We start from the raw sequence: 27,545 nt of genomic DNA on the forward strand, positions 1-27,545 counted from the left end.
TTTGGAGAAGACAGGCTTTAGCCTCAGTGCTCACACTGACTACAGCAGGGCTATGCTGTGCTTAAGTGCTTTGCTGGGTTGGGACTAAAGAAAGAAATGTGAAATTGGCAGTGGCCATTGTTAGAAACCTGATTCCAAGAGTTATGCTCAGGAAGCCAACGTACCATGTGACATATGTCCAACCAAAACAGCTCAGATTTCTAATTTTGAATATTTATAACAAACTGTACAATTAAAAGGCCGATAATTGTGTGAAGTGATTCAGTGAATAACTTTTGTAAATAACTAACTTGGGAAATCATAAATGGCTTAGGATGAATCACAGATAGTAAGACTAATGAACTGTTTGTTATGAATTCACACTACTCTCTCTTAGATTTTTGGATGCACTGTAATTCAAGAACAGAAATTAGTATACCTGATATTAAAATCAAATTGCATTTGCCGAACAGTCTTTATTTTATATTCTCCTTTTATGTTTTAAATGCATAAAGGACTTTTCCTTGCAGCTGCATTTTCATGAACTAAAAATGCAAATATTTATCATTTTGCAATATACTATTTTGTATTAATAGTACAGTAACATTTTTGAGTTCTTTTTAGGAAGTCCCTGTTCACTCAGTAACTGGGTTTAAACTGTAGTTTATTTTGAGTTAAATCTTTTTTATATTGGCAGGGTTTGATCCTGTATGTAAACATGTAGAATTAACCTTAGTTTGTACTGCATCATGCTACTTCATGTTTTCGATTTGGAGGGTCTAAACTCTAAAGTGACCATGGATCTATGGAGTTGCAAGGAGTTAATAGTGATGACTTTTCAATAAAATTTTTCAGGGCAGGCCATTTACTCTAGTATCAGTGCTCCAGTCCATTGGGTTAAATAGTTTAAGGTGACCATTCAGAAATTATGTTTGAGGATATGCTTGTTGGCTAAATTTAATCTTATGTTTTAAGGTAGATAAATACATTTCCAATAAAATGGCACTTATTTTTTGAACTGACAATCTAGGGGGGAAATAAAATATTTATTATGGGAAGTACTGTTGTTTCAAGGCATAAAACCAACCTCAGAGGAATTAGAAATAAGTTTTCCCTATGGATAATTTATTCCACAGTTGCCTACTTCATTTTTTTTCTGCACTTTTCCTTTGAAGCATCAGAGGCACTGGACTAAATGGACTCTGGTCTCATCTGGTGTGGTAGTTCTTATGTTACTGTAACAAAAATGAGAAGTCACTTAGTAATCAATGACATTGTTTCCTATAAACTGTCTTTTTTTTTAATGACTGAGTTAAGAATCTCTGTCTAGTAGTTTAGGCTTCATATGTATGGTAAATGAAATATATTTTTACAACAGTCAATATACACAAATGTTTTCATGATGTTAAATAGATGAAAACTAAGTTTTTGCTTATAAATATATATGCAGTAGTAGAAGTATACTCATGGGAACTAGAACGTGAAAATGACCAGGACACTGTTTAAAGTGTCATGTCGGCCATGTCCTTTTTAATAGTTCTTCTACAAATGTAATCTCTCTCCCAAGATGAGAACATGAATGGAACTTTGAGAATTTGGCTCTGATCCTACAGTTTGATCTGTTTGGCCAAATCCCCATTGGAGCTAGTGGAGTTCCATGTGAATGCAAGGATCTGCTTGTCCTGAAACAATAAGAGTCAGAGCGAGATTCTCAGTTTGGTTCATGCCTTTTTCATTTGACTTTTTGGTCCACTTGAATTACGTCTTATCCATTCATTCCAGTTGGCCCTACAGCCAATTTAGGAGGAATCTGAAGGAGAGGTTGTGCCCTATATTTGCTTCTTTATGATGTATAAAACACCTGAAAGGTGGTCTGAAAGGTAGTATGACAGAGCTCTTTATATGTACATTGTGATCTTTTTAAAGCTCTTATTGAAAGAGATTTGGTGTCAAATCTTTTCCAAAAAACAAACACACACAAAAAGAAACTACTTTTTATCTACGTGTGTGTTCAGGAGCTTTACTTAAATGTGGAACAACATGTTAAATAAAAATAACTTCCTCTTTCCTATCCAGTTTCACATATGTTTTCTTTGATGTACTGCTTTATTTGTCCATTGACTCTCCCTTGGAAACAGTCATCAAGGATTGAACTTACGTTAAACAAAAAAGTGGATATTTTTGTGAGGGGAGAGTTAGGACATTTTTCTAATCTTATTTATACACCTTAAAGAAAGAAACAGGTCATAACCTCTTTTTCAGGTCACCTTTATAGTGGCTGTAGTGGCTATGGCCACTTTTTCTTTAAGGGTAAGTCAAGTGAATTTCATCAAGTTACTCATACCAAAAGAAGCTTCTATTTTTTGAAGGTTAATTAAACTTGTAGGATGCCTTTCATTGTGCTTTTGTATATTTCCATAGAGAAATAGTGTAAAATAACACTAGGAAATCTATTTCACTTTGTGTTTCTAGTTATCATATCTATAACAAATGTTTGACTTTCTCATATTGAAACAGATTAAGTTTTATTTAAAAAAAATCATTCAACAAAACCTGAAATCCTGTTCCGTATGAACCCCTTCTATTCAAAGGCCCATACCAAAACATACTTGGGTTTTAAAGTTCTTGTAAGATTAGAAGATGCTGTTAACTTCTTGACATTCAGCAAACAGTTTTGATTGTTGTTTAAAAGTGGAAAACTTATTGCAGTCACTAATAGATTGGGCAATATAAGCAAAATGAACATTGTCCTTATGTCCACAATGTATTCAGAACCTCAAAACTAATTGTAAAGAGAACTGTTTTATGTACAAATGCAAGAAGGCCTCCATATACCTACCAAAAGCTGTAACTCTCCAAGGAGTTGTGTGGATTGGGTCTTTTAGATGTGACGTGTTTTTGAACAATTATATTATATTGAACAATTCACTGATTCTAGAGAAGCTAGCCACATACACATAGAAGACAAGAGAATTCTGGCATTACTAAGAAACATAAGTAAACTTGTTTGTTTATGACATATATTCAGTTTTCAAGGTCAATCTTTAAAATTAATAATTTACTTGTACTAATATTGCATTTTTGTGTTGTGATACTATTCCAGAATTCTTGTAGTACTTTAGCATTTTCTTTTGAGGAGAGTAAGGGGGAATTAAAAGTTTTTCTCTGTTTGGAAATGTCACATAAATTAAGAAATGCAAAGAGGTACTTAAATTGGGTATTAATCAACCTTTAATCAAATAAAGGTGGTACTATGCAAAATTAGAATTAGTGTTAGCTTCAAAATCCTATGTCTTTTAATTTGGTTTATTACATCTGTCAGGCTCTTCAGGTAACATCTATTAGTTTTGTAAATTGTTTTACCCATGCTGTAAGCTCTTTGAAGAATAGATATGTATATGGGAAAACTCTCTCTTCATTGGTTAAAATCCACAAGGAAATAAACCAGAATAACAGAGACCAGAAATGAAATTATTCAACCGTAACAAAAGGGATATTTACCTAAGATAATGCTGTTAGTTTTGGAAAAGGTAAATATGTTATGTATATGAGTTAAGCTTTACTATTTCTGTTGTTGTGCCAAGTCTTTGCATCTTTTTTTGTGGTGCTCATTGTTGTATCAGTCTGAAACAATTGTGCATCGCTTTGATTTTGGCTGCTGTTTATAAGACATCCTTTTAAATTTCTTTTTTTATTTTGTTAAATACTGAACCATTACTGGTATACCCTATTGGCAGAGTATCTAGAGACTAGGCATACAACTGTTATGAATATTGGCAGTCTGGGAAGGTGAATTAAGTACCTAAATTTGTGTTTGGCTGAAAGTTTACAAGACTTATAACCTGTTTTTGAAGATATAAGAATTGAGAGGCGTAGTAGTAGTTTATAACTTGTGAATTGATGTCAGTGCTTAGGCACCACAATGATAGACAACTTTGTGAAAATGGACATAAATGAGAACAGGTTTTACAAATATATCTAAGCACACAAATACTTTTAATGGTATCTGAAACCAGTGAATTAATGCTAGTTGTGGAACTACAAACCATAATAATGGGTATTAGTGTTTTTGTTACTACTTGAGAAGTTGGGGTAGCTTATCTTGGAATTGTTTGTTGTGGAGTATGAACCTCTGAAAAGACCAGTGCTGGTTTTTTCAGTTAGAGGACTTGAAGTAGTCCACCAGGATAGCTTGCAAGAAACTTTGCTGCAGCTCTGGCTGAAAGAATATCATTATATGCTAGTTAACACAGCTGTCATCTGGGATAGTAAATGATTTACATATTTAGACCTCTTCATTAAGTTAAGGAACAAGTTAAATACATCCCCATTAACTTTAAATCTTACCTGTTTCATTGTCCATCCTCTGTCTTCCAATAACCCCAGTAAACACAATTATCCGGGTGCTATACTACCTCTTTTCTGCATTTCCATTATGGATCACAGTTTCCTTCTGTACACAAAATACTGTTCTATAAACTACTGTCTTTCCATCATAAAACGGACAAAGAATTTTTCAATTTAAATTTAGCCAATTTTGAGAATGGAATGAATTTTACCAGTAAACTTAGTTAATTTTGGCAAAGAATACTTGTGAAATTCATTCTGTCCTTGAAATTGACTAACAATAAAATCACCTTCGCATTAAAGACTTTGTAGACATTTAACTTTAAAAACAAAATTAAAATAAGTTTGGGTGCATTTTTCACATCCATGCCCTCTGTGAAATCATAATTTATGCAGGGCCCTCACTGTAACTGATATGGGACACACTTACAGTGTAGCTGCCCCAATCTAGTTAAAGCTTATAGTGTGGAAGGGGCCTTACTGTGTCCTTACAGCTGGTGAAATCCTTGGTTTTGGGCTATTCAGGGATTTAATCCAGTTATGGGGCATGGTGAGATCCCATCCATACTTCATACAGTTGAACTTAGATCAGGGACCAAACATTTTGTAACTTGCCCCAATAACTTAGTTATATGTGTCGTATACAAAGGACTTAAGAAATGTTAACATCTTTTAGCTACATAGACTGCTGTGAGCCACAAAGCCCAAATCTTCCCTATCTACTTAAATTAAACATATGGTCCTCGTTACTGTAGTATTTAGCATGTCTCAATCTTTAATGTAGTGATTCTCTTGATATGCCGTGAGTGGAGGTAATATTGTCCCCATTTTTATGGATAGAGACTGAAGCAGAGAGAGACTAAGAGATTAAGTGGAGCAGAAGATTTAACCAGAGTCCTAGGTTCGTGTCCTAGATACTGAACCATCCTCTTCCTTGTCTCATCTATCCTTCCAGGTATTGCGGAGGTTCTATTCAAGACTCATAGTTAGGGCTGAGTTCCATATATAGTGACCCTAATAACTTCTATAATTCACTTCCTCATTTGGTCACTTACTATTAGAGCTAGTTAAGAATTTTTTTATTTTTTTTTCTTGGTGGAAAGTTGTTTTTTTTTTTAACACACCACTTTTCTTGGAAATGTATTGGTTTACACAAAACAATTGGAAGGGAGTGGGAGGGAGACACAGAAATAGCCAATAGCCCAGTGAATGATTGACTTGAACCTGGGTCTTCCACTTCTCAGAGGAGTGTCATAACCACAGGCTATAGAGCTGGTCTACTGTTGTAGTTGTTCCACTTTGTATGAATAGTTAAATATTCATTGGGCCAAAGGAAGATTTTTATAGTTGGTGATTAGGCAGAACAGGACTTGAACCAGCATCTTCCACATCCCATGTGAATGCCATAGTCATTGGGCTGATGATTGTTCTGGGGTGCTTTTTTTTTTTTTTTTGGCTAAAATTTTTGAAAGGTCTGTTTTTGTTCCACATCAGAATGAAAATAAATGTCAATCTCAATATTTTGCAAAATGGAATTCCTGCTTTACATCCAGACCTATTTAACAGTGTCATGTGAGACTTATACCTACATCCAGTGGTGAGCTGGAGCTGGTTCGCAAGAACCGGTTGCTAAATTTAGAAGCCCGTGTGGAACTGGTTCCTAAAGGAGTGGCCGGGCAGGCAAACTCCGGTCTGTGGGCCACATCCGGCCTGCGGGACCGCCCTATCTGGTCCGCCTGAGCTCCCAGCTGGGGAGGCTGAGGCTCCCCTGGCTCCTCCCCTGCTTCCCCCACTCACAGAGCTGCCGGACCCCTGGGGGAAGCGGCGGGACTCCAGTGGCTATTTAAAGGAGCGGGGCGGCAGAGGCAGCTGGAGCCCCGGCCCTTTAAATAGCCCCTGGAGCCCCCCGCTACCCCAGGGCTCTGGGGGCTATTTAAAGGGCCTGGGGCTCCCCTGCTTCTACCGCCCTGGCCCTTTAAATAGCCGCTAGAGCCCTGGAGTAGTGGCGGTGGGGCTCCAGTGGCTATTTAAAGGGCCGGGGCAGTAGAAGCAGTGGGAGCCCTGGACTTTTTAAATAGCCCCCAGAGCCCCGCTACCCCAAGGGTCCAGCAGTGGGGCTCTGGTGGCAATTTAAAGGGCCTGGGGCCTTTAAATAGACCCCTGGGGAAGCCGGGCCACTGGGGGGGGGGACAGGGGCATAGTGGCTTACTTTCACCCCTGGGTAAGGGGGTGGGGCTGCAAGCTCCAACGGCTGCATGGCATCCTTACACAGCAGCATGGTAAGGGGGCCAGCTGGGGCTGGGAGGAGGGGTTGGATAAGGGGTAGGGAGTGGTTGGAGCAGGCGGAGGTTATGGTGGGGGCAGTCGGGATGGGGAATGGGGGTTGGGTAGATGTGGGAGGCCCGGGGTTCTGTCAAGGTGGTGGTGGTGGATGGGGTTGGGGCAGTCAGGGGACAGAGATTGGGGTGAGTTGGGTAGGGGGTGGGGTCCTGGGGGGCAGGTAGGGTGGGGGGTCTTGGGGGGTGGTGGTTAGGGGACGAGGAGGGGGGGTTGATGAATTGCGGGTTCTGAGGGGGGCAGTCGGGGGCAGGACATGGGTTGGGGTCGGATGGGTGGGTGGTGGTGGGTGGGGGGAGAGACAGGCACATGGGGCTTGTACTCACCACGCGGTTCCCTACCGGGTCTTCGGCGGCGGGTCCTTCACTTGCTCCGGGTGAAGGACCTGCCGCCGAAAACCCGGAGCGAGTGAAGATCCCCCTGCCACCGAGGACCCGGTAGGGAACCGGTTCTTAGGATTTTGGGAGCTCATCACTGCCTACATCCCCTTCTGGAAGCATGCAAAACCTGTACTATAAGATAGCTAACATATGCAACTCAGGTGACCAGGTACCACAGTGATGACATTTCAGGCAGGGGTACAGATACAGTTGATGCATCTTTTATAATAAGAACAAGTCGCTGTAATAAAAAAAGGAAACAATTGCAACTGAAAGAAACTTCTAGGGGGGACTCTGCCTGTGCACGAAAATGTGGAATTTTCCAAACAAATCTCAGGAACTCTAACTTAATTAGCAATATTGTTGTCCTTTGAATCTCACTAATGTGGCAAGTTCTGCACAGGCTTTATTTAAAAAGAAATGAGGACATGTTTTTCTGATAGTATACTTTTTTGAAAAACCTTTTAAAAATAACTGACGTTTTAATAGACACATTTTATTTAAAACTTTAATGTGGGTTTGTAAAAATCCTACCCCTTTTGCAGAATAAAGGACTGGCTCATCGATGTGTCCCTTTGAGAGAATGTTAGGGAAGCTGTAAATCTTAAGTAATATAGTTGCAGTGACTTAGCATGGTCAGGGGTATTATAAGTGTGAAGACCATCTTCATGGAAGCATAGTATTTAGCAGAAACTTTTACATGATCTAAATGCAATTTTTCTACCTGTTGTTCCAAACTTATGAGCCCCCCCCTTTATATGTGGTGGCTTTACCTGGTTGACTGTAGATCTTAATCCTGTACCCCTGGTGGTATTGCATTTATACAATGCCCACTTCTGCTGCTTTTATTTTTCTTTAATTCTGTTGGAAAGACAAAATGAAGAATTTTAAGTAGAGGGGTAATCCAAACAGTTTTTGACCTTTGAGAATTGGATTCCCTCATGGTTTGGAATTGTTGTCTACCAGTTGGAGTGCTCCACTTCTGCTCTTCTCTTCTTCTGGATAAAACCTCCAGGCACATTAAAGCAAAACAAACTCACTAAACAAGCTGAGACAACTTTAGTAATGTTAGAACCATTGTGACTATTTTTTTTTTTAAGGGGCCTCTGATGACATTGAGAGTTTCTCTTGTTGGAGGAGTTATGGAACTCAGACTGTTGTGTAATATGATATTTTACTCTAGCAGACATATTTTGGCCCTATTTAGCCAAAAGGCTTGATTTAAAGGAAATTAAAAAAAACCCATTAATGTAGTCTCCCAAATTAATACAGTGCACTCCCAACCAGTCACGGGATCCACTGAAGCTGTAGCAATGTATTTAAATTAGAAAGCAAATTACACTCTAACTTCATATAGACAGGCAGTTTTGCATTGAAAGGTTGTTTGGACCTTCAGAGCTGTTCATCTGAAAAAGTAAGTTTTCACCATTAGTGTTGTCTTGGCTTATATAATATCACTTTAGTCTTGTCTTTTTGTATGCAGAGGTTTCTTTTTAATCTGTACTACCAGTAATCTAGAGCACCTTTTTAAAATTTATACAGTTTGCTGAAAAGTATTGCTGCAGTTAGCTTTTGAGTTGATGGTTTAATAGCCTTTTAATAATTACGAAGAAGTTAAATACTGAAACAGCTGAGTGATTCCGGTGTCTCTTATTCTGATGGCATTTGTTGGTTCTCACTAGCTATGTTGTTTCCTTTCACAAGTTTCCTGTGAAAGGATTAGCCTGTGTTTTCTAGTTCACATTTCTTTTCTGAAGATAAATGCACCCAAGGATCTAGATGTTCTAAATTTAATTTTGTGCCCCCCCTCCCCCCAAATAGATACATGTTATTTACTTGGTGGGCTAGAATAATTCCTTTATCCTTTGTATATAACAATCAGAAACCTTATTAAAAATAGCTGAATGTATCTCAGTGGGTAAGCTACTTGCCAGTAATAACTTCTACTGAAAAAAGTAATCTGAAAAGCCAGAATTCAAGTTAGTATTTTTGTTTTGTTTTTCTTTAAGGGTGGGAGTTAGGATTGATATTTTATTTAGTATTTGCCGTATAGCATTTTATGTAAGGTAATACATAATGCTGAATATTAAACCTTTGCTGAATGTAAGTAATTCTACAGAATATTAAAAAGCTAGTGACTCATTTTGTCATAATTTTGACTTTTTGTAGGTCAATAGCACAAAGTTTGTGCCCTTGTTTAAAACTGCTGAATTGCAGCTTACAGTCCACGGGTTTATTTGAGGATTTGTTTGAGGAATGGTGGTTATAGTTCACAAGTGAATAATCCAGCATTATAGTTTCCAACAACGTCAGACTGTAAAACCAGGTTTATAAACTTGAATATTTCTTTGGACTAAAAAGTTGGTATATAGAGTTAAAACTGAAAGGAAATTTCTCTAGTAAACGCTTGATAAGAGAGGTGGAATTTGAGGATGATAGAAAATGTTTGTTTGCAACATTTTAGTCTTTAAATTTGCAGTCATGTATCTAATGTGGATTGATCTGATAGCTTATCTGAAAAATATTAGAACTAAATTTATTTTAAAAGTGCACACTGCAGGTGAGTCAAGTTTTGGTGAGCCAAAAGCTTGTTTTTGTGAAGTCTAAGTAGTCAGCCACATTGACAGAGTTCAGTAGGTGAAACTGTGGTTTAGTAGCAACAACCTTGGGATGTGACATATTCTAGTATTCACTGGGCCCAATAGAGTGAGTTTTAAAGATAGATAAAGAAAGAGAGAATGGACAGAAAAAACTAATACTGTATTGGAGAGACAAAACATATAACAGGAAACGTCAAATTAAGGTAACTTTACTGTATATGAGTTGACAGGAATGCAAAAGTATGAATATGCAGGATGTGTGGAAAGTTTGCTGAACAAACAGCATAATGGATTTTGGGGGAAAAAATACATCTAGGTGTTGACCAAAGTTTTCATGCCTGCTTGCCTAAAGTTGAGCTCTTATCGGGGCCTACAGGTGTTTGGCATGCTTGTAAATCTGGCCACTAAAATGTAGGTGCCTAAATATGGATCCAGGATCTTAATTTTAGGTAACCAGCTTGAAGTTTTGGCCACACCTTACTGTTGATATCAGAGTGCCTTATAGAACGTCCACAGATCAATAACAAGATCACTAACCCATTGATTGCAATGATGACTTGCATACAAAAAGGTTGTCTAATAAATGTCTTTCATGGAGAAAGGAATATGTACATCTGTATTATTTAAAACCTCTAAAACTAGTAGTTGTTTGGTTCAGGTATCGTATATGGAATGCAAAGCCTTTTACGTTCCAGTCGAGGTTGATAGTAACACCTGATACCTTCAACAGCCCCTCCAGAACAGGATAGCATGGAGAAACTTCTGCTTATACTGAATTGTACTTCTGTTGTGGATAAACAGTGCTCACTCTCCAGAGTTATCATTATGGCAATTTTATGAACACTAAATTTACTTAAAAGTAAAATAATAATAATAAAAGACTGATAAGTCTGATAAATCTCAAGTGGCAGAGTGCACAAGAGAGAAGTTGTACTCTGTGTATATGCACATGCACAGGCACATGCACAGCTCCAGGTAGCATGTTGACTTTCCCCTCTAAGGTTTCTCACTTATAAGACTTTTGTGTACAGTTCAGTAGCAAGCTATTTTTAAAAGTGTTTTGGAAGTATCCAGAACCTTCAGGTAGTAGCATAGGGATCTACTGTCTTGAGGAAGTGGAGTGTGTGCGTATTGTTAGGAAGAGGGGGCAGAACTGACTAGCATCTGATTAACCAGCGGTCAATTAAGAGAGATTTGTTTAATGTGAAAAAATCATCTAACTCTGATAAAAAGATATATAAAATAAAAAAAACTAGGAAGAGACTGAAGTTAGCCAAAACCTCAACTTTTGCTCTGAACACCATCTTGTGTACATTTAAAAAAAAAAAAAATACTACCGCTTTTTTCTGGGTTGCATCTTGCTAACCAGATTTCAGATTTAGTTTGCATCAGATTTCACTAATTCAAGAATTAAACTCCTAAAAAATCACATGCAACAGTGAAGGAAAAGATGTGTTGGTAAACATTCTATTCTTTCTTTTGGTATTTTAGATAGGCCAAAAAGAGTACGTAAAATTTAAAATCTGGCTTGTATTTAGCTGAGGAATCTAATGTATTGCCTGAATTTTCATGTCCAGAAACAAAAATATTAGTTTACTAACATGTTTCTCATAATATTTATATTTAACATTTTCCTGAGTGATGTGTGTGCCACATGAGGGTGGAGATGTTGTGATAATTACTAGTTTTTTGAATTTCATGGTAATTACTATATCAGAATGAATAATTGGCCTCACCCTTTTCACCAGGTTTTTCCAGTTTTTAAATTAATGCATTGCATGTTGAAGCAGGGCATATCCTTTTATTTTTTTTGTTTAAGTTTCAACTGTTAAGCCAAATTTAGTTTTTGTTAGTGAGGGGGGAAAAGTTTAACTACAGGACATCTACATTAGTAATTTTATAAATGAAATGTGTTTAGTATGTTGGCTTACTTTTAGTTGGTTTGAGAAGCTGAAAAAGGAAGATTTGTTACAGGTGGGGTAGTGTTTTAATTAAACTAGTATCATTTTCTTCCAAATTGTTTCTATTAAATCTACACAATAATACTCCTATTTTCCCTTTTTGTTTTTACATACCAGCTGTTTAAAATGATCTGTTCACAGACAAGTTTCCTTCTTTGTGGCATCTATAATTCTTTGTTCCCAATTTTTAAAAATCCTGTAGACCTCAATTCATCCACTAGAAATGCTAGTACCTCACAAAGTTTGCCAAACTAAAATTATCTAGATAATTTGAATAATAGCAAATATAACAATTTTAAAAATTACTTTAAGGAAATATAGTTATGGAATCTCAAACTATTTTTCAAAATATTCCAGTACACACAGAATTTATACTTGATTTTAACTTCTTGATAAATCTAAGACCTGTTCATAATCTTTCCTTCTTAAATGCTAAATTTAGCTCATTGTCAAACTACAGTTTCTTAAACTGTGTGGCAGACCTTTCCAAGCAAGAGTGGGGAAGGCACTGTATGCAATGTCTGACATAAGTGTTATGCACAGCTTCTATTTTAAATTAATCCCCAATCAATCAGCACAACATACCAAAATTTATAAAACAGTTTGTTAAATGAATAAGCTGGTGTCTCTTTGTAGTCTGACATGGTTGAAAATTGCAGTTGTCAATCCAACAGAAACCCAACTCATATTTGCTTGCTTTATAATATTAATCAGATTAGCAATTAATGTATTTCTGTTGGAATTGTGTTGTAATGCTATTCTAATTTACTCCTGTCTCTCTAACATTGCTGCTGATGTTTAATCTTTTTTCCCTCCCAGCTGAATGGTCTTAAAATGGTGGATGAGCCCATGGAAGAAGGAGAACCATATTCTTACAATGTAAGTACATTTTGATAAATATAGTATTGGATGCTTATTGCTTGCATAGAGCCGGGGGGAAGTCCTTTTAAAAAATTTACCCACTGTAGGAATTGTGCACCATGGTTTGAGCCACAAAGCAAGCAGTATAAACAATTGTAGATGACTGAATGAGGCTGCCTTCCAGTTGGAGGCCAGGTTAAAACCCAGCCCCTTTCCTAATCTTTCATTTCTGTGGGATGATCTCAACTGTTGATTTTACAATAGATACATAATAGAGCAAAGAGATTAATTCTGGTTTTCTGATTCCAAAGAAAAAAGTAGGCCTGCACCCCATTCTTGACTTTTGAAAGCTGACTAAGCATCTCAGGAAGATGTTTCATGTTCATTTTTTTTTCTGGAAAACGTTATCCCTTCTCCAGATTAGTAGATTGGATTATGACACTCAGTTTCAGCATAGCTTCTTCTGGGCATTCTCCTGATCAAGGCGTGAAAGTATACATCTTGCTCCCAAATATTGCTTAGAAACATGCCTAGGATGTGTATCAGATTTAAACTGGGCAACAATCATTGCCATTTTATGATATTATATCTTGTGCTGTCTGCATTCTACAAATTGTTCACTTAATATCTGGTGAGATGGTGATTGATAATCCTTATCCTCATAAGTAACATATAACCTTGCCAGGACGACTGGCTCATAAAATCTTCATTTAAGTCAAGGTATAATGCCCCCTTTTCAGTTCTTTGGGGTTAAAGGAGAAGGTAGAAGAGTCCTGTACTGAGCTTGACTCTGCTGTTGATATTTATAGGTGCAATTCTTGAAGATACCTGGAGTGAATCTTTTGGCCACAAGCCTTGAAAACTACATATCTGATGTTTTATTTCAAAGCAAGCATCTGAAGTTTGATAGATGTTTTTCTTATTGGGGACAGAGCTCATTTTCAATTATTTCTCTACATCTGATTGCTTCTCAAGGTTCTGAGGAAGATTCTCAGCTCTTTCTGTAAAACGGGCTCCTTAAAGGAGTCTCAAGTTGGGTGCCCAAAAACTGACAGTCTATCACTTAAAAAAAATGTGGCTTCTTTGTTTTTATTGGGCTGTTTGGATCCTGGGCTGTTAGCTAGGAATTCTTAAATATTCTGTGACTCTTCCTAGACCCACTTAATTTAAATATTTTGATCTAGCCCATGTTATTGAGTCAATTTAGTTTGATTTGAAAGGGAGAAAACTTGTCAAGCTTCAGGGCATGAGCTACTCATTGGCGGGGATTAGGAAAGAACTTTGTCTTGCTCTATACTACATTAAACGAGAGATTAGATGCTTTTATGAAGTGGTTTTCAATGCCCTCTGAAGCATCAGATGCTAGAACAGGGATACTGAACTTGTGTGGATTGTTTGAGACACAAAGTGGGTGAAGTAATACCTTTTATTGGACCAGATTCTGTTGGTGACAGATTGTTTGGTCAGTTATGGCAGATCTTGTGTTGGGTGACAGGGCTTAATGTATTACTATTTTGACTTTGAAAACTTCAGCCACCCTTTTCACTGTAATTGTTTTGGTAGTTTGGCTGTACATCTTCTGAAGTGTCTACCAGTACCATAAGATAAATACTAAGTTGTGTAACCTGCCTGTTGAAAACAAAGGTATAGTCATTTTGACCTTTCTCTGAAGATGGCCTTTTTTAGAAATACTGTACCAAAGACAGATCCTGTCCAATGTTTAGTCAAGTTACATCCCCAAAACATGTTGAATATTGGTACTTTTCCCACAGTAAAAAGCCTAAATTTATAATGGGAAAAGTAATTTCTCAGCAAATATATCAATAGCTTCTGGATGGGCCCCTGGAGAAGAGGTGTCAAATAGACCTTTTATGTAATAATAGCCAGTCTGTGCGCTACTACATTACTACCAAAATATCTGAGTCGTCTTTAAGTGGTGTAAATTGTAAGCCTGGGGCAGCAACTCTTATTTTATGTTTGTACATCTTCCAGCACAATGGAGTAAACAGCCTCCAATCTGGTAGAAATCTGTTCCACATGGTAAATGGAGATGAGCAGTGGGTTGCATCAAATCCCTTTGCTTTACCTGAACTAAAGGAATCTCTCAGAGCTTGCTTGATCTGATTGTGAGGCGCTTGGAGCCAACACCCCTCACGCTGCAACTAAATTACCCGGAAACAAGCCAGAACTGATAGTGGTATCACTGTAGGTGCTGGATTACCTCCACTTTGAGCAGTTGAAGCAACTACCTCTTATGCAAGCAAGCGAGTCAGCGAGGCTAGGCACATGCTAAGCCCTGAAATGGATGTTGTTGCCCAGGCAGCAAAGCACAAAAGCACTTAACCAGATTTGTAATTGAGAGAGACTAGACTAGAAATAAAATAGAAACGGGTTAATATATTTTCAGTGTTCAACCTAAATGAATGTAAAGAGGAATGGTGAAAAATAAATTAGCATTTAGAAATTTTCAGTTTTAATATCAGATTTGTTGGGGAAAAATTGTAATCTGAGTGTGACCCTTTGGGGAAAAATATTAAAATTTAAAGTTTATGATCAAGGTCAGATTATGTGGAATTATACTTTGTGGTGAAATGTATTTGCAAAGGGCAAGTTAATAGGCACAAGCCAGAGTGTGAATCTATAGCACACTGTCTTGCCGCAAACTAACTCGCCAAAGCTACTCCCAAAAGTGAAAGTGCACTACAGAACTTCTAGTGCCTGATAGGAGCATCTGCATGGCAACTAGTGTATTGTAGATTCACACCTTGGCATGCTGCACTAACTGTGTAGACATGCCCATAGCAAATACACTGCAGATGTAACACATTGGTAGTTGCTTCACCTAATTGAAATTTATAAAAGCAGCATTGGAATTCGTTAATTTTTTTATGCACCAAAAGGTAAAACTGAGCATTACTTTTATTTTTTTTACCTATTCATTCTTTGATGCAGAGGTCTCTGCATGCTCAGCAAGGGTGCCAAGTTGCAACTCTCTAATAGTAGTTAACTAAATAGTATACTAAATCTAAAATAAGCTGCTTCTTAAAATAAATGTTTTACCTTTATAAAGGGTGCTTTATATCAACTTATTCTTTATTTTAATTGACATTAGCATGAAAAACAAATTTTTCTCCTGAGATCCCATTTAATAACTGTCAGTTTCCATAGCAACCAATTGTGATGTCAGAGGATAATGATTCAAGGTGGGTGATAAACATAAGAGCAGATGAACTCTTAAGAAATTTCTTTTCATGCAAATGTTCTAAGTATTAAGGAACAAAAATGAAGGCCGTGCTGTTGAAATAGAAAGGCTTCTAAGTAGAATGTTTCTCTGACTTAATGTGAAGCATCAACAGCTATTTAAGATTTCATTAGGCAGTTAAATGTATAACTAAGAAAATTCTTGCTGTCACCAGGCAACTTGAATGCTGCTAGTATTTCTTTCCTGCCTTTTGTTTAAAGTAAAACTTACACTATGTCTGCAGTAGCACTTTTGTCGGTATAACTTATGTTGCTATGGGGTGTGAAAAAATACCCTTCTGAGCAACGTAAGTTATACTGACAGAAGTGCTGGTGTGAACAGTGTTATGTTGGTGGGATGCGCTTTCCTACTGACATAGCTACCACCGCTAATTGGGGGTGGTTTAATTATGTAGATGGGAGAGCTGTCTCCCGTCGGCATAGAGTGGCTACACGAGTGATCTTACAGCGACACAGCTGCATCGGTATAGCTGTGCTGCTGTTAGCTTGCTAATGTAGACATAGCCTTAAATTCCTAATATGCGTAGAATGAAAACCAATTGGAAAGGCGTTTTTGTTTCTTGTATTGGATGGACTGAGGCTTGGATGTATTGTCTATATTTTGCACCAGTGTGGTTCATCTGCTGTTTCCTTGTGCTGATAGAGAGAACCAGACTTCTTTAAAATGAAATAGCTGTACCACTGCTCCCATCAGAATACACTGAGGGGTGGTATGGAAGTGGAGGCTATGGAAATGTTGTAAGTTGTGCTGTGCTTCCTTAGCTTACCACAGGGGTGAGGGAACTTTTTGGCCCTAGGGCCACATCTGGGAATAGAAATTGTATCGCGGGCCATGATGCTCACAAAATTGGGGTTGGGGTGCAGGAGGGGGTGAGAGCTCTGGTTGGGGTTGCTGGCTCTGGGGTAGGGGCCAGAAATGAGGAGTTCAGGGTGTGGGAAGGGGCTCAGGGCTGGGGAGTGGGGCGCTGGGGGGGAGGGCTCTGTGGTGGGGCTGGGGATGAGGTGTTTGGGGTGTAGGAGGGTGCTCTGGGCTGGGATTGAGGGGTTTGGAAGCCAGGAGGGGGCTGGGGCATGGGGAGAGGCTCAGGGGTGCAGGATCTGGGTGGCGCTTACTTCGAGCAGCTCCCGGAAGCAGCGTCATGTCCCTTCTCCGTCTCCTACACGGAGGCACGGCCAGGTGGCGCTGCACACTGCCCCTCCACAAGCACCGCCCCTGCAGCTCCCATTGACTGCAGTTCCCAGCCAATGGGAGCTGTAGCAGTGGCGCTTTGGGTGGGAGCAGCATGCGGAACAGAAGCCCCTGGCTTCCCCTATTCATAGGAGCCGTAGGTGGGGCCATGCAGCTGCTTCCGGGAGCCATGTGGTGCAGCCCCTGACCTTACTCCCTGGCTGGAGCACCGGAGTGGGGCAAGACCCAGACCTCACTCCCCAGTGGGAGCTGGCGGGCTGGATCTGGCCTGCGGACTGTAGTTTGCTCTCCCCTGGCTTAACAGGTGGAAAGAAATGGAAAAGAAAGAAATTGAACACTTGTTCTTCTATCTGAAAGTTTCTCCTATTACAATGCCCTCAGACTTTGTGGATTAATATTTGCTGTGCTGAAATGCTAATCAGTAGAACTGACTGGAGCACAACAGTTCTGTTTTGTGGTAGCTTTTGAGGTTCAAAATTTTTTTCTCATTCTGCTGTGGAATGAAAACATTTTTGAGAAAACAGATTTGTCAGAAGACAGGCGGAAGGTATGTCAGTGTTGCTCTGTGGGCTGGTGGTTAGGGTTCTGGTTTGGGATGTGGGAGACCCATGCTCAAATCTTTGCTCTGCCTGCTTTATAGGGAAGCTTTTCATCCAAAGTCACTCCAAGTTGAGCAGAGCAGGGACTTGAAACCAGGGTCTTTCATATCCCAGGCCTGTCCCCGAACAATTCAGCTAAAGCAGTGATTCTCAAACTTTTGTACTGGTGACCCCTTTCATATTGCAAATCTCTGAGTGCGACCCCTCCCCTATAAATTAAAAACACTTTTTCAAATATATTTAACACCACTATAAATGCTGGATGCAATGCGGGGTTTGGAGTGGAGGCTGACAGTCTTGGTTTCAAGACATCAAGAGATGGACAATCTACCACTTCCTTTGTTAGTTTAACCTTTGCAGCATCCTTACTGAACCATTCCCAGTGGTTGTGGCCAGCTCCAGAAGAAGCAGAGTTAAGCTACATTCCAGGGCTGGTGTGTACCTTAACTTTGTATTTTCTACCTTTCAGAAGTTTAAGTTTAGCCACTCTTCTCATTCTGGAAGGGCACGAGAAACCAGTAGGAGACCTTATCTCTGTGTTAGTGAAGTCTCTGGGCATTTAATATAATTAAAGGAGAAATGATCTTGTCACAAAAGAGAGATTTAATATTACAGTTGTAGCTTCTTGCACCAAAGGAAAATATTAACCTATTTGCCTGGGCATAAAGCTTCATGAGTTAACGCCTAACCTTGGGTTTTGACTTTGATACTTCCTCCCAGAAACATGCACACTGTTTTCCTTACTCCTGCCTGTTAATTTGAGTAGAAGGACCTTCTAGCTTTGAATATGGCTATCAGGGTTCCAAACAAAACAACATCTTATTGTCGCTTTTGACAAAGGAGATGCTTTTTGGGGATGCCTTGAATCAAGACCTTAAGAAGAAAGACTGTTTACAGGAAGCACTGCTTTTCCTGCTTACAATCAGGATCAGCAGCGCTTCCACAGATCATCTGAGAGTTTCCGTATCTGTTCTTGCCTCAAGAGACTCTTTAGACCTGACCTTGGAAGCTTTGATGCATGATATTAGGCAGTAGCTCTCCCAGTCCTCAAACTGGCCATGGAAAAATTTTGATGCCAGAAAGCCAATCCTCCCACAAAGGGCAGGGTTGGCTTTCCCCTTCCCGTCACCCCCATATCTGAGGTGCAATACCATAATGTATGTACTGAGTTTTAGCTATCTTCCCTCAAGACATAGCTTCTGAGCATGGTAAGGAACTAATATGGAGGAAGTGGGTAGCAATTGGGCGCTTCCAGGACTTGAAAGCAGTGAGCCCAATGCCAGTTCATAGAATATCAAGGTTGGAAGGGACCTCAGGAGGTCATCTAGTCCAACCCCCTTCTCAAAGCAGGACCAATCCCCAGACAGATTTTTAACCCCAGTTCCCTAAATGGCCCCCTCAAGGATTGAGCTCACAACCCTGGGTTTAGCAGGTCAATGCTCAATCCAGTCAGGCAAGATTCTCTGGAGTCTATTCACTTCTGCTTGCAGTGCTCAGGAAATGTCAGCATTTTTCTCATCAGATCTGATCTCTTCAACCTTCAAATATTTCAAGGCTCAAATAACCTTTTCTATTATTGTGGTAGACCCAAGCACTTAACTTCATTTGAAGGATGCTTAGTGGATATTCTAACTGTGTGGCTCACCAGAAGTTTCTCTCATTCACCTCGGGTTAAATACATCAGCAATACATCATTTCATTTGGTTTCACCTTGGCTCCCAGGGTTTTCTTAATAGTAGCTGCTGTCGTGCTGCACCACAGATTTTCATGCTGTCATCTGCACTGCTTATGAGAGAAGGTGCCATCCTTGCAAGAAGCAACTAGAGTAGTTGAAGATCTGGTGAATCTCCTTCCCTACCTCAGATATGTAGTCAACTTTGAAAAGAGTGATCACAGCAAAGACTGATCTTTCTATGAACTGTTTTACATATCACGAGGTGGCTTTTCCATTGGATGAAGAATTCTTAAGCTTATTTAAACTAGTCATATATGGTTGACTGTCACCAAATGACGCACATCCTTCCGTTGTTTAGGTCAATAACCTCATTTGTTGTTTGTTCCGGACTCTTGCTTCTATTCTCAGTTAACTCAAAAAGATGAAGGAATTGCCAGTAAATTTTAATTAACAATATTTTGGCCAAGGCCAAGCATAAATTTCAGCCCCAGATGATGATTTTTGAGAAAGCTAAAAGGAACTGAAGCCAGGGATTTAGAATGGAAGTGCCACCTCAGCCTTAGCTAGAGTATCTCTATTGTGATGCTGTAATTTCTTTCATCTTGGGAAACTTGTAATGGTTACAGTACATCATCTACTTACAACCCTTCCATAAATAATATTGTCTTAGTGGAAGGGAATTTGGTGAAGAAACAGACTTCAGGTTCAGGATTCTTAAAGGAGAATATGTATAAACAGTAAGGAAAATGACTTTTTAAATAATAAATATAACATTAGTGCCCTTTCAGTAATTATCTACAAAATGCAGGAGATAGTTGCATATACATAATGTAAGAGATAACTATTTCAATACTTTTCAGTGTTGTGTTGATTTCCTCCCTCTCCCCCTCCCCCCACCTCATTTTTTTTAACAGGATGAAGGAAATGTGAAAGAAATTCCTATTACCCACCATGTGAAAGAAGGGTGTGAGAAAGCAGATCCCGCACAGTTTGAATTACTTAAGGTTCTTGGTCAGGGTTCATTTGGAAAGGTAAGATACAAATTTCCTTTTTATTCCAATTCTCTACTTCTAATAGACAGCTACTTAGTCCTGCTTGTTAACATTAATGAACTTCTCCATTAAAGTTGGTTTTATAGCTTCTGAATCCTCCTGACTGCTGTCAAAACTACATCTTTTTTTCTGTAGAATTTACAGTGTCACTGGATACTGATGGATTCTTGAGGCCTTTGTACATTACAAGTCTGCCTATGAAGCAGGACATGAATTTCTCCCTTTGATCACCATATTGTTTATCCTTCAGTCCTCATGCAGGCAAAACTCCCATTAAAGTCAAGGGTAATTTTCCTATAAGTAACAGGACTGCAGGGTTGGATGCAGAATAATACAAAAACATTCTTAATCTTGATGAAACAGGTTACCGACAGCAGTTTGAGACTGAGTTAGAGAAAGCCGACATAGTTTTTAGAGGTCTAATAAGCCACAAACACACACCTGTGAAAATTGGCTTGTTTTTGAGGAAGTTATTCCCTGTCTTACAAGTTTTTGTGCGGAGGTGACAGTATTAGAAAACTTAAACCTTGTGCCCAGTAGCCCCCTATTAACCTGATCTTGCTTGTCCTTTAGACATTTTTTACCCTTTTTGTTGCTATAACTAAGTCTAACTAAGACCGGTGTTTTCCCTCCATTCTTCCTGTTATCCATGCTGAGATCACTTGTCAGTTTCTTGCAGAAGAGATGTACAGTGGGGTTCATTTACTTATCCATGTCACATCAGGAGGATAAAATTCTTGTGGAAGGGTATATAGTATCTCTTGATATTTGTGGCAAGTTTCCTTTATCCTCTTCCACAGTTACTGTCTCTAAATGTCGAGTACATTATTTTCTCACAAGTGAGAGATGGGAAAGGTCTTTTATCTACTCAATCTCCCTGCTAATGTAGGATTATTCCCTGTTGTGCACTTACTAGTGCTTTGTCCAGTCTAGCTTTAATTGACCTGTGCATTGAGACTTTCCTTGGGAGACTATTTCACAGCCTAATAGATCTGTCAAGAAGTTTCCTACGAAGTTCAACATAAATGATCCCTTCTTACTTTTATTCCATAACTCCTAATTATACCTGTTGTATGATTGTAAAAACGCCCGTTATATATGTTTGACCTGCCATATGTAGCCCCTGAATTGTTGTTTAGCCAACTGTTTTCTCTTAAGTCCGTCTCTCCTGCCTTTTAAATGTTTTTTATTCAATGTATGTGATACCCACCTGTCTGTGTGGGGCTTAGAGGAAGGTAATGACATTAAACAGTAGGTTGAAAAAGCGGGTTTTGATTAGAGTTTAGAAAGAACTAGTAATAGAATACAGCATGGATCAGAGAAACATGTTTCAGCCTTAAATGGGGATGCTATGGGGGGTTGTCATGTTGACTTTAGTCCTTTGCCGGGACATGTCCTTAACTTACTTGTTAGGTATTACATTAGTATACATGAGCTGTCATCTGGTTGGATGTTGTGTGGTCTTAACTTTTTACTATATGCAATATTTAAACCAGGAGTGTGGTCAAAGTTCTAAACTGACTCTGTTAGAACAATACCATGAAACATTTCACTGCTGAAAAGATTTTTGTTGCAGATGCTCCTTGACCAAAAATGTGAATTTGTCCACATTGCAATATCTGAGCATCTGCATCCCAAGCGCTTGAGTTCGGATTCATTTGGCCAGCAGGGTTTGTTTGGCACCGCGCCTGCCCCCTGAGTGTCCTCGTGCCTTCCATCTGAGATTATAAAGGGTGGAGTGACTCTTAGTTCCTTGTCTCTACTGTGGATATGAGTTGGAACTAGCAGTGAGTTCCTCCCTCACTTTTATCTATCCATTGCATTGTAAATAGAGAGGATTTGTTGAGCTATTTTTTTTAATTGTTTCCTTTCTTACTATAAGAAGCAGCCCTTTTCTTTGCCTGTGAGACTTTCTGGTAATGGGATTCCGTCATTATTATAACGCACATCTCCAGGCTTTAAAAATTACTCTTTCTGATGGATGTATGAGATGCTTATTGTGACATGGTATGGGGTATATACAAGACAGAAATGCCATTTGTAAATCATTCTCAGAGAACTCAAAAGTGTCTTGCTTAGAATTGTTTCGTCTGGATAGGTCATTGTGCTCCTTTTCAGATCCTGAAGCGGCTGGGGGTGAAAATCTTGACTATTCCTCCTCAAAGTGCTCCCACTGGCTCTTAGGTTTACATATCTGAGACAAGCACTTGTAAAGAATCATCCTCCACAGCTGCTAAAACCTCAGAGGTTAGGGGGAAGAAGGAGGACTGAATCTCTAAGGGGAAGAGGTCTAGACCTCTATCACTGGGTCCTACCTTAAGAAACTAGAAATACCTTTGAATTACATTTGAGAAGAGTAGTTCAAGGCCCAAGAAGGGACCCTGTGGTGCCCACTCAGGCATCAGTCACGGAACACCAGGACCAACTTCTTCACTGAGTCAGAAATTACCAGGTACCAACCCCTTGCACTGAAGCCCCCGTTATTGATATCTCTGGTACGAGCACCTTACATTTGCCTACCTGTAACACTAATGTACTTGGTACTGAAACCTGTGCGATATCAAGGGATCTTGTGACTAAGGTGAAGATTAAGAACATAAGAAAGGCCGTACCAGGTCAGACCAATGGTCCATCTAGCCCAATATCTGTCTACCGACAGTGGCCAATGCCAGGTGCCCCAGAGGGAGTGAACCTAACAGGCAATGATCAAGAGATCACTCTCCTGCCATCCATCTCCATCCTCTGACGAACAGAGGCTAGGGACACCATTCTTACCCATCCGGGCTAATAGCCATTTATGGACTTAGCCACCATGAATTTATCCAGTCCCCTTTTAAACATCGTTATAGTCCTAGCCTTCACAACCTTTTACTTTTATGACTTTTACTAAAAAGATCCATGACAAAGACAGGTCACAAGCAATAAAGACCTGTCCCTGACTTTTACTAAAAATATCCATGACAAAATGGGAAGCCGCTGGGCAGCTGTGGGGCTGGCTCGGAGCTCCATGGTGCCCATCCACAGTGGCTCAGAGCTGCGGGACTCCCCCGAGGCCAGAGGTGGCGGGGCTACTCCTGCTGCCTGCATAGTCTGGGGATGGCTGGGGTACCCCTGGGGGCTGAAGACACAGATGTCTTTGAAAGTCACGGAATCCATGACTTTGTGACCTCCGTGACAAAATCGTAGCTTTACTTTATTGCCTCTTTGGTACTGGGCACTATTTTTGGTAATGAAGGTATGGTCTGACACCCCAAGCTTAGTACCGAGCACAGCCTGTGTGTGGTCCCAGCTACTCAAGCTCCAAGCCCCCAAGAGGAGTACTGCTTCTCTTCCTCAGGCTCAGATAATAGCAATGAGGAGTCTCCAGTACATTCTCTGTGGTCTAGGTATTGAAACCCTTACATCTCAGAGTGGGAGTCTAGGACTCATTTTTTTATTATCCCATTGATACTATCCCTTGGTTTCCACCCCATGGACTCCTTCTCCCTATACTTACTAGAACCTTATTGAGCACTATGGAGATTATAAGACAGAAGACCAGCTTCTGCACCCCAGTCCAGTCTAGAGCTAGCCCTGGTCTACATTGGGGGGGAATCTATCTAAATTATGCAACTTCAGCTACGTGAATAACTTAGCTGAAGTTGATGCACTTAGATTGACTTACCATGGTGTCTGCTGCTCCTCCGTCGACTCTGCACCTCTCACAGCGGTGGAGTACAGGAGTTGATGGGAGAGCACTTGGAGATCGATTTATCGCGTCAAGACTAGGCGCGATAAATCGACCCCCACTGAATCGATTGCTGCCCGCCAATCTGGCGGGTAGTGTAGACGTACCCCTAGATCCCCTTCCCCACCATCAGCTCCATTGTCAGCTCATGCTGCAGTGTTGTTGACTATGTGGGATGATCAGGGCTCTGATGAGAACTTTCAGGAGGAGGACCGTTCCATCCCAGCACCTGTTTTGTTGCCACCTTTTGATGAGGGGTGGTACCTGAGATATCTACCTTACAGCCAATTGACTTCAAAAATGTTCCAGGATTTGCTATGCAGAATGACAGGTACATTTGAGATTCCGGTGGAAGTTGTCCAGGGGAAGTTGCACGAGCTCTTAGACCTTCTACACACCTCAATGCCTGGATGTCTTGCAGTGTTCATCAATGAGGGACTACTGAAGCCACCCAAGTTACTCTGACAGACATCTACTTCTCTAGCTCTTGGTAGACTGCTGCTACCAAGTGTCTTCCTAAGCCTTTGAGCAACTTTATACGCAGTAAGTTGAAGTAATCAAGTCCTAAGGTGACAAATGCACATACAACTGCTGCTGGGCCTGTGTGAGAAAGGAATGTGGATATATTGGCCCTCAGAAATTGATACAAGGCTTTTCTGATCACTGTCCATAGACCTACAGAGTGATGAGGCATCTGATAGGATTCAGTACTAATTGTTGCTTTAACCACCAAGCTTATACTTGGAGTTCTGGGAAATTCTTTTTATTTTGGGTTTTTTTTGTTATTTGGTTGTATCCATTTTTCCCTCACCTGGGGGTCTGGTTCTGCCCTCAGGGGTATGTGGGAAGCCGATGCGGGGGGGCGGTGGCAGCGGCGGCACAGTGGGGTCCTGCCCCGGAAGGCCCTGTCTGGGGGTCATAATGTGGGGGGTGCTCCAGTCCCCTGTGTCAGGTTGCAATAGCTGGAGCAGGGAGCTGGGCCCACCCCTGTGGGACAGGAGACTTAGGGGCACTGCTGTGGGGTGAGTTTTTCATTTTAATTGTTTTGATATTGTGTTTTACATTTCGTGAAAAAACCCAGGCTCTAGTTGTTCTCCTTCAGTGATGGCTGGGTGAGGTCACTTTTTCAAAATGCAGAATTGAATTCTTATCCAAATAGAGCTTCAAGACCTTAAAACTTTATACCTGATTTAATTGAAAAATAAAGATATAGAACTGCTTTTAAAATATTATTTTTGAAGTTAAACTTACTTCTGTTGCATTCACATTAAAAGTGTAAAACTAAGAGTTAAAACTTTTTTCAGGTGTCCTCATGTGTTAGTTATAAGCACTGCATGAGAAACTTTGCAATGCAGAACACTATTCAGAGTATACCTCATTTGACTTGGGAAAATTAAAATGGACTAGTTTCACTGGCAAATAACCATTGCAGTCATTACATTGGTTGAGTTGTTAGTTCAGTGTTATGCCTATGATATGAAGTCTCTTTAGTTTCAAATTCCTGGCAGTTTTTAATCATATTTTGTACTCTGATGCACACATGATCAAGGATGTGCCCAGTGATGATTTAAGGATGACGTTTCAGTGGGTGAATGAACAGTTAGTTTAGTGATGGGACCTGTTGTAGGGTGGGAAGTGAAGCAGTAAGAGGCATGAATTGGGGGCGAGAAGCTCTTATTCTACATCTGTCAATTTCCATGTTAAAATTACAGGGAAGTGTTGTTGGCCTCTGCAGCCAAAATCTGTGAGAACTTCTAAATCTTGTCTTGTTGGAAACAGCCAAACCACCATGAAATCGTAGATTAAAGCATTGAATAAAGCAGTCTTTATATAAAATAAAGTAACGTATCATTTTTCGTTCTTTCCCTGTCCATGTTGTGATGCCTTTCTTTCCTTCAGTGGTCTTTAGGTTTCATTGTTTCACTCAGATTAATGTTCTTTAATGTTTAGTACTACTTATATATCCATATTTTTATCTATCCACTCAGTTTTCTTCTGATTAGGTCTTTCCTTTGTTTTGTGATTAATTGTTTTCTCTCCCCCACTCTCTTCATCCTCGCCATCTCCTTTTTCTTTCTTTCTTTCTATTTTCCTTCTTCTATTTCTTCCCCTTCTTTGTGGTATTGTCATTCTGGCTATCAGCCATCACCTGTCTCTCTCATGCCTCCCAAAACTGTCTCCTTCACTCTTTCTGGCAGTGGCTATAAGGAGGTAGGGAGCTGGAAGAACCAGCAGGGGGAGACAGGCCTAACCTCTGCTGTTACAGCACATACTGCATGTACTCCTTCCAAGCATTCTGTGCCACCCTTCAGGAGGGGGTTCTTTGCCATGGTAGGGGGAAGAATGGAAAATGAAATGGGTGGTTGAGGGGCAAGTGAGAGGAGGAGGACCTATTTCTCAGATGGCTTTGTGAAATCAAAAGACTAGTTCTCCTGAATCTTTGCAATCTTCCATTTACATAATGAATAAATTATTTGATGTGCATTTGCTCATCACTACTTAGATACATGAAAGCTTTGGATGAATAGCTAAGCTATTAAAGCACCACAACAATATGGATAGGAATCAGAATGCATATACATTGTTGGCTTTGTGAAGAAAACTTGAATGGAGCATCCAGAGCGGTTAACAGAGACTGTTGGACTCTGCAGCTAGGTCAACTTGGAGGCTTAAAGGGTTTAGTGGGTGGAGGGGCAAAGAAAGGCAGTGGTTGGATGTATGTAGCTGATTAGAGCAAGGGATTTGATTTTTGTAGATGCTGGACATTCTGATAAGTAAACAGTTTTCATTGTCTAGCCAGATGAGTCTCCAGCTTCTGGAGATTTAATTCGTTATTTGCAGATACTTTTCTAAGACTGAAGTGGGAGGACGACTACCATGTTGCACTTCCCTTTTATTTGTTTTTTTTTATTTAAGTATGGGGTCTTTTTTTAATTTTAACCAGCATGATTTTGTTGGCAATTATGTAGCTGTATTGCCTACTTTAGTCTAATAGCAAAAAACTATCAAAATACTACAGTAGTGTTCTCTGACTTTCAAGAACAGCAAGGGCTAGTGTGGAAGTCATTTTTTTTAAAGAAAAAGATTGTTTTGGGTCTAAAATGCAGTCATTTCATATGAATTTTTTAAAGAACTCCTTGTGCTGTTCAGAGGCAGACACTTGTATTTACTGGTAAACAGCTATAGCTGGAGGAAAGAATAACAAACCTCTCATTAGGCATATGTAGATCTATAGCAAGAGAAACGTCACATCTTTTTTCAACCCATGAAATATGTTTTGTTTTGTTTTATGCTTTTTATTGTACTGTATTTATCTGAAGTGATTTGAAACAAAGAATAGTAAGTAAAAACATCCTAATTGAATATTTGGTGGTGTCACATTTCTAATGATAAATTGGGTTTGGTGTTTTCTTTTACTACAAAACCTACTTTATCTTGTCCCATTCCGTGCGGAAACTGAAATATCAGATGTCTGGGACAGTAAATGAACACTACAAAATTGGAAATTCATACATTAAATGTTAAAGTAGCTAGCCACATTTTAGGATTAACCATTTAATTCCTTTGCAAACATTTT

At 39.7% G+C, this 27,545-nt stretch overlaps 1 protein-coding gene and 1 long non-coding RNA gene across 3 annotated transcripts in view; one reads left to right on the plus strand and one right to left on the minus strand.

The window, feature by feature from the left end:
* Positions 1–27,545, plus strand: part of RPS6KA6 (ribosomal protein S6 kinase A6) — an 83,289-nt gene that overhangs the window by 3,189 nt on the left and 52,555 nt on the right. For both annotated transcript variants that reach the window (XM_039487999.1, XM_039487998.1), the window contains exons 2-3: positions 12,424–12,483; positions 20,104–20,220. In XM_039487999.1, coding sequence (XP_039343933.1) covers positions 12,424–12,483; positions 20,104–20,220 — 177 coding nt within the window. The remainder of the gene's footprint in view (positions 1–12,423; positions 12,484–20,103; positions 20,221–27,545) is intronic.
* Positions 856–21,723, minus strand: LOC120371773. The gene is made up of 3 exons (XR_005584569.1): positions 21,648–21,723; positions 7,817–7,904; positions 856–1,214 (listed from the first exon to the last, which is right to left on the minus strand). It is a non-coding gene; the product is annotated as an uncharacterized LOC120371773 (long non-coding RNA).

The sequence above is a fragment of the Mauremys reevesii genome, linkage group 9, assembly GCF_016161935.1.
Source record: "Mauremys reevesii isolate NIE-2019 linkage group 9, ASM1616193v1, whole genome shotgun sequence".
Taxonomy (NCBI): domain Eukaryota; kingdom Metazoa; phylum Chordata; order Testudines; family Geoemydidae; genus Mauremys; species Mauremys reevesii.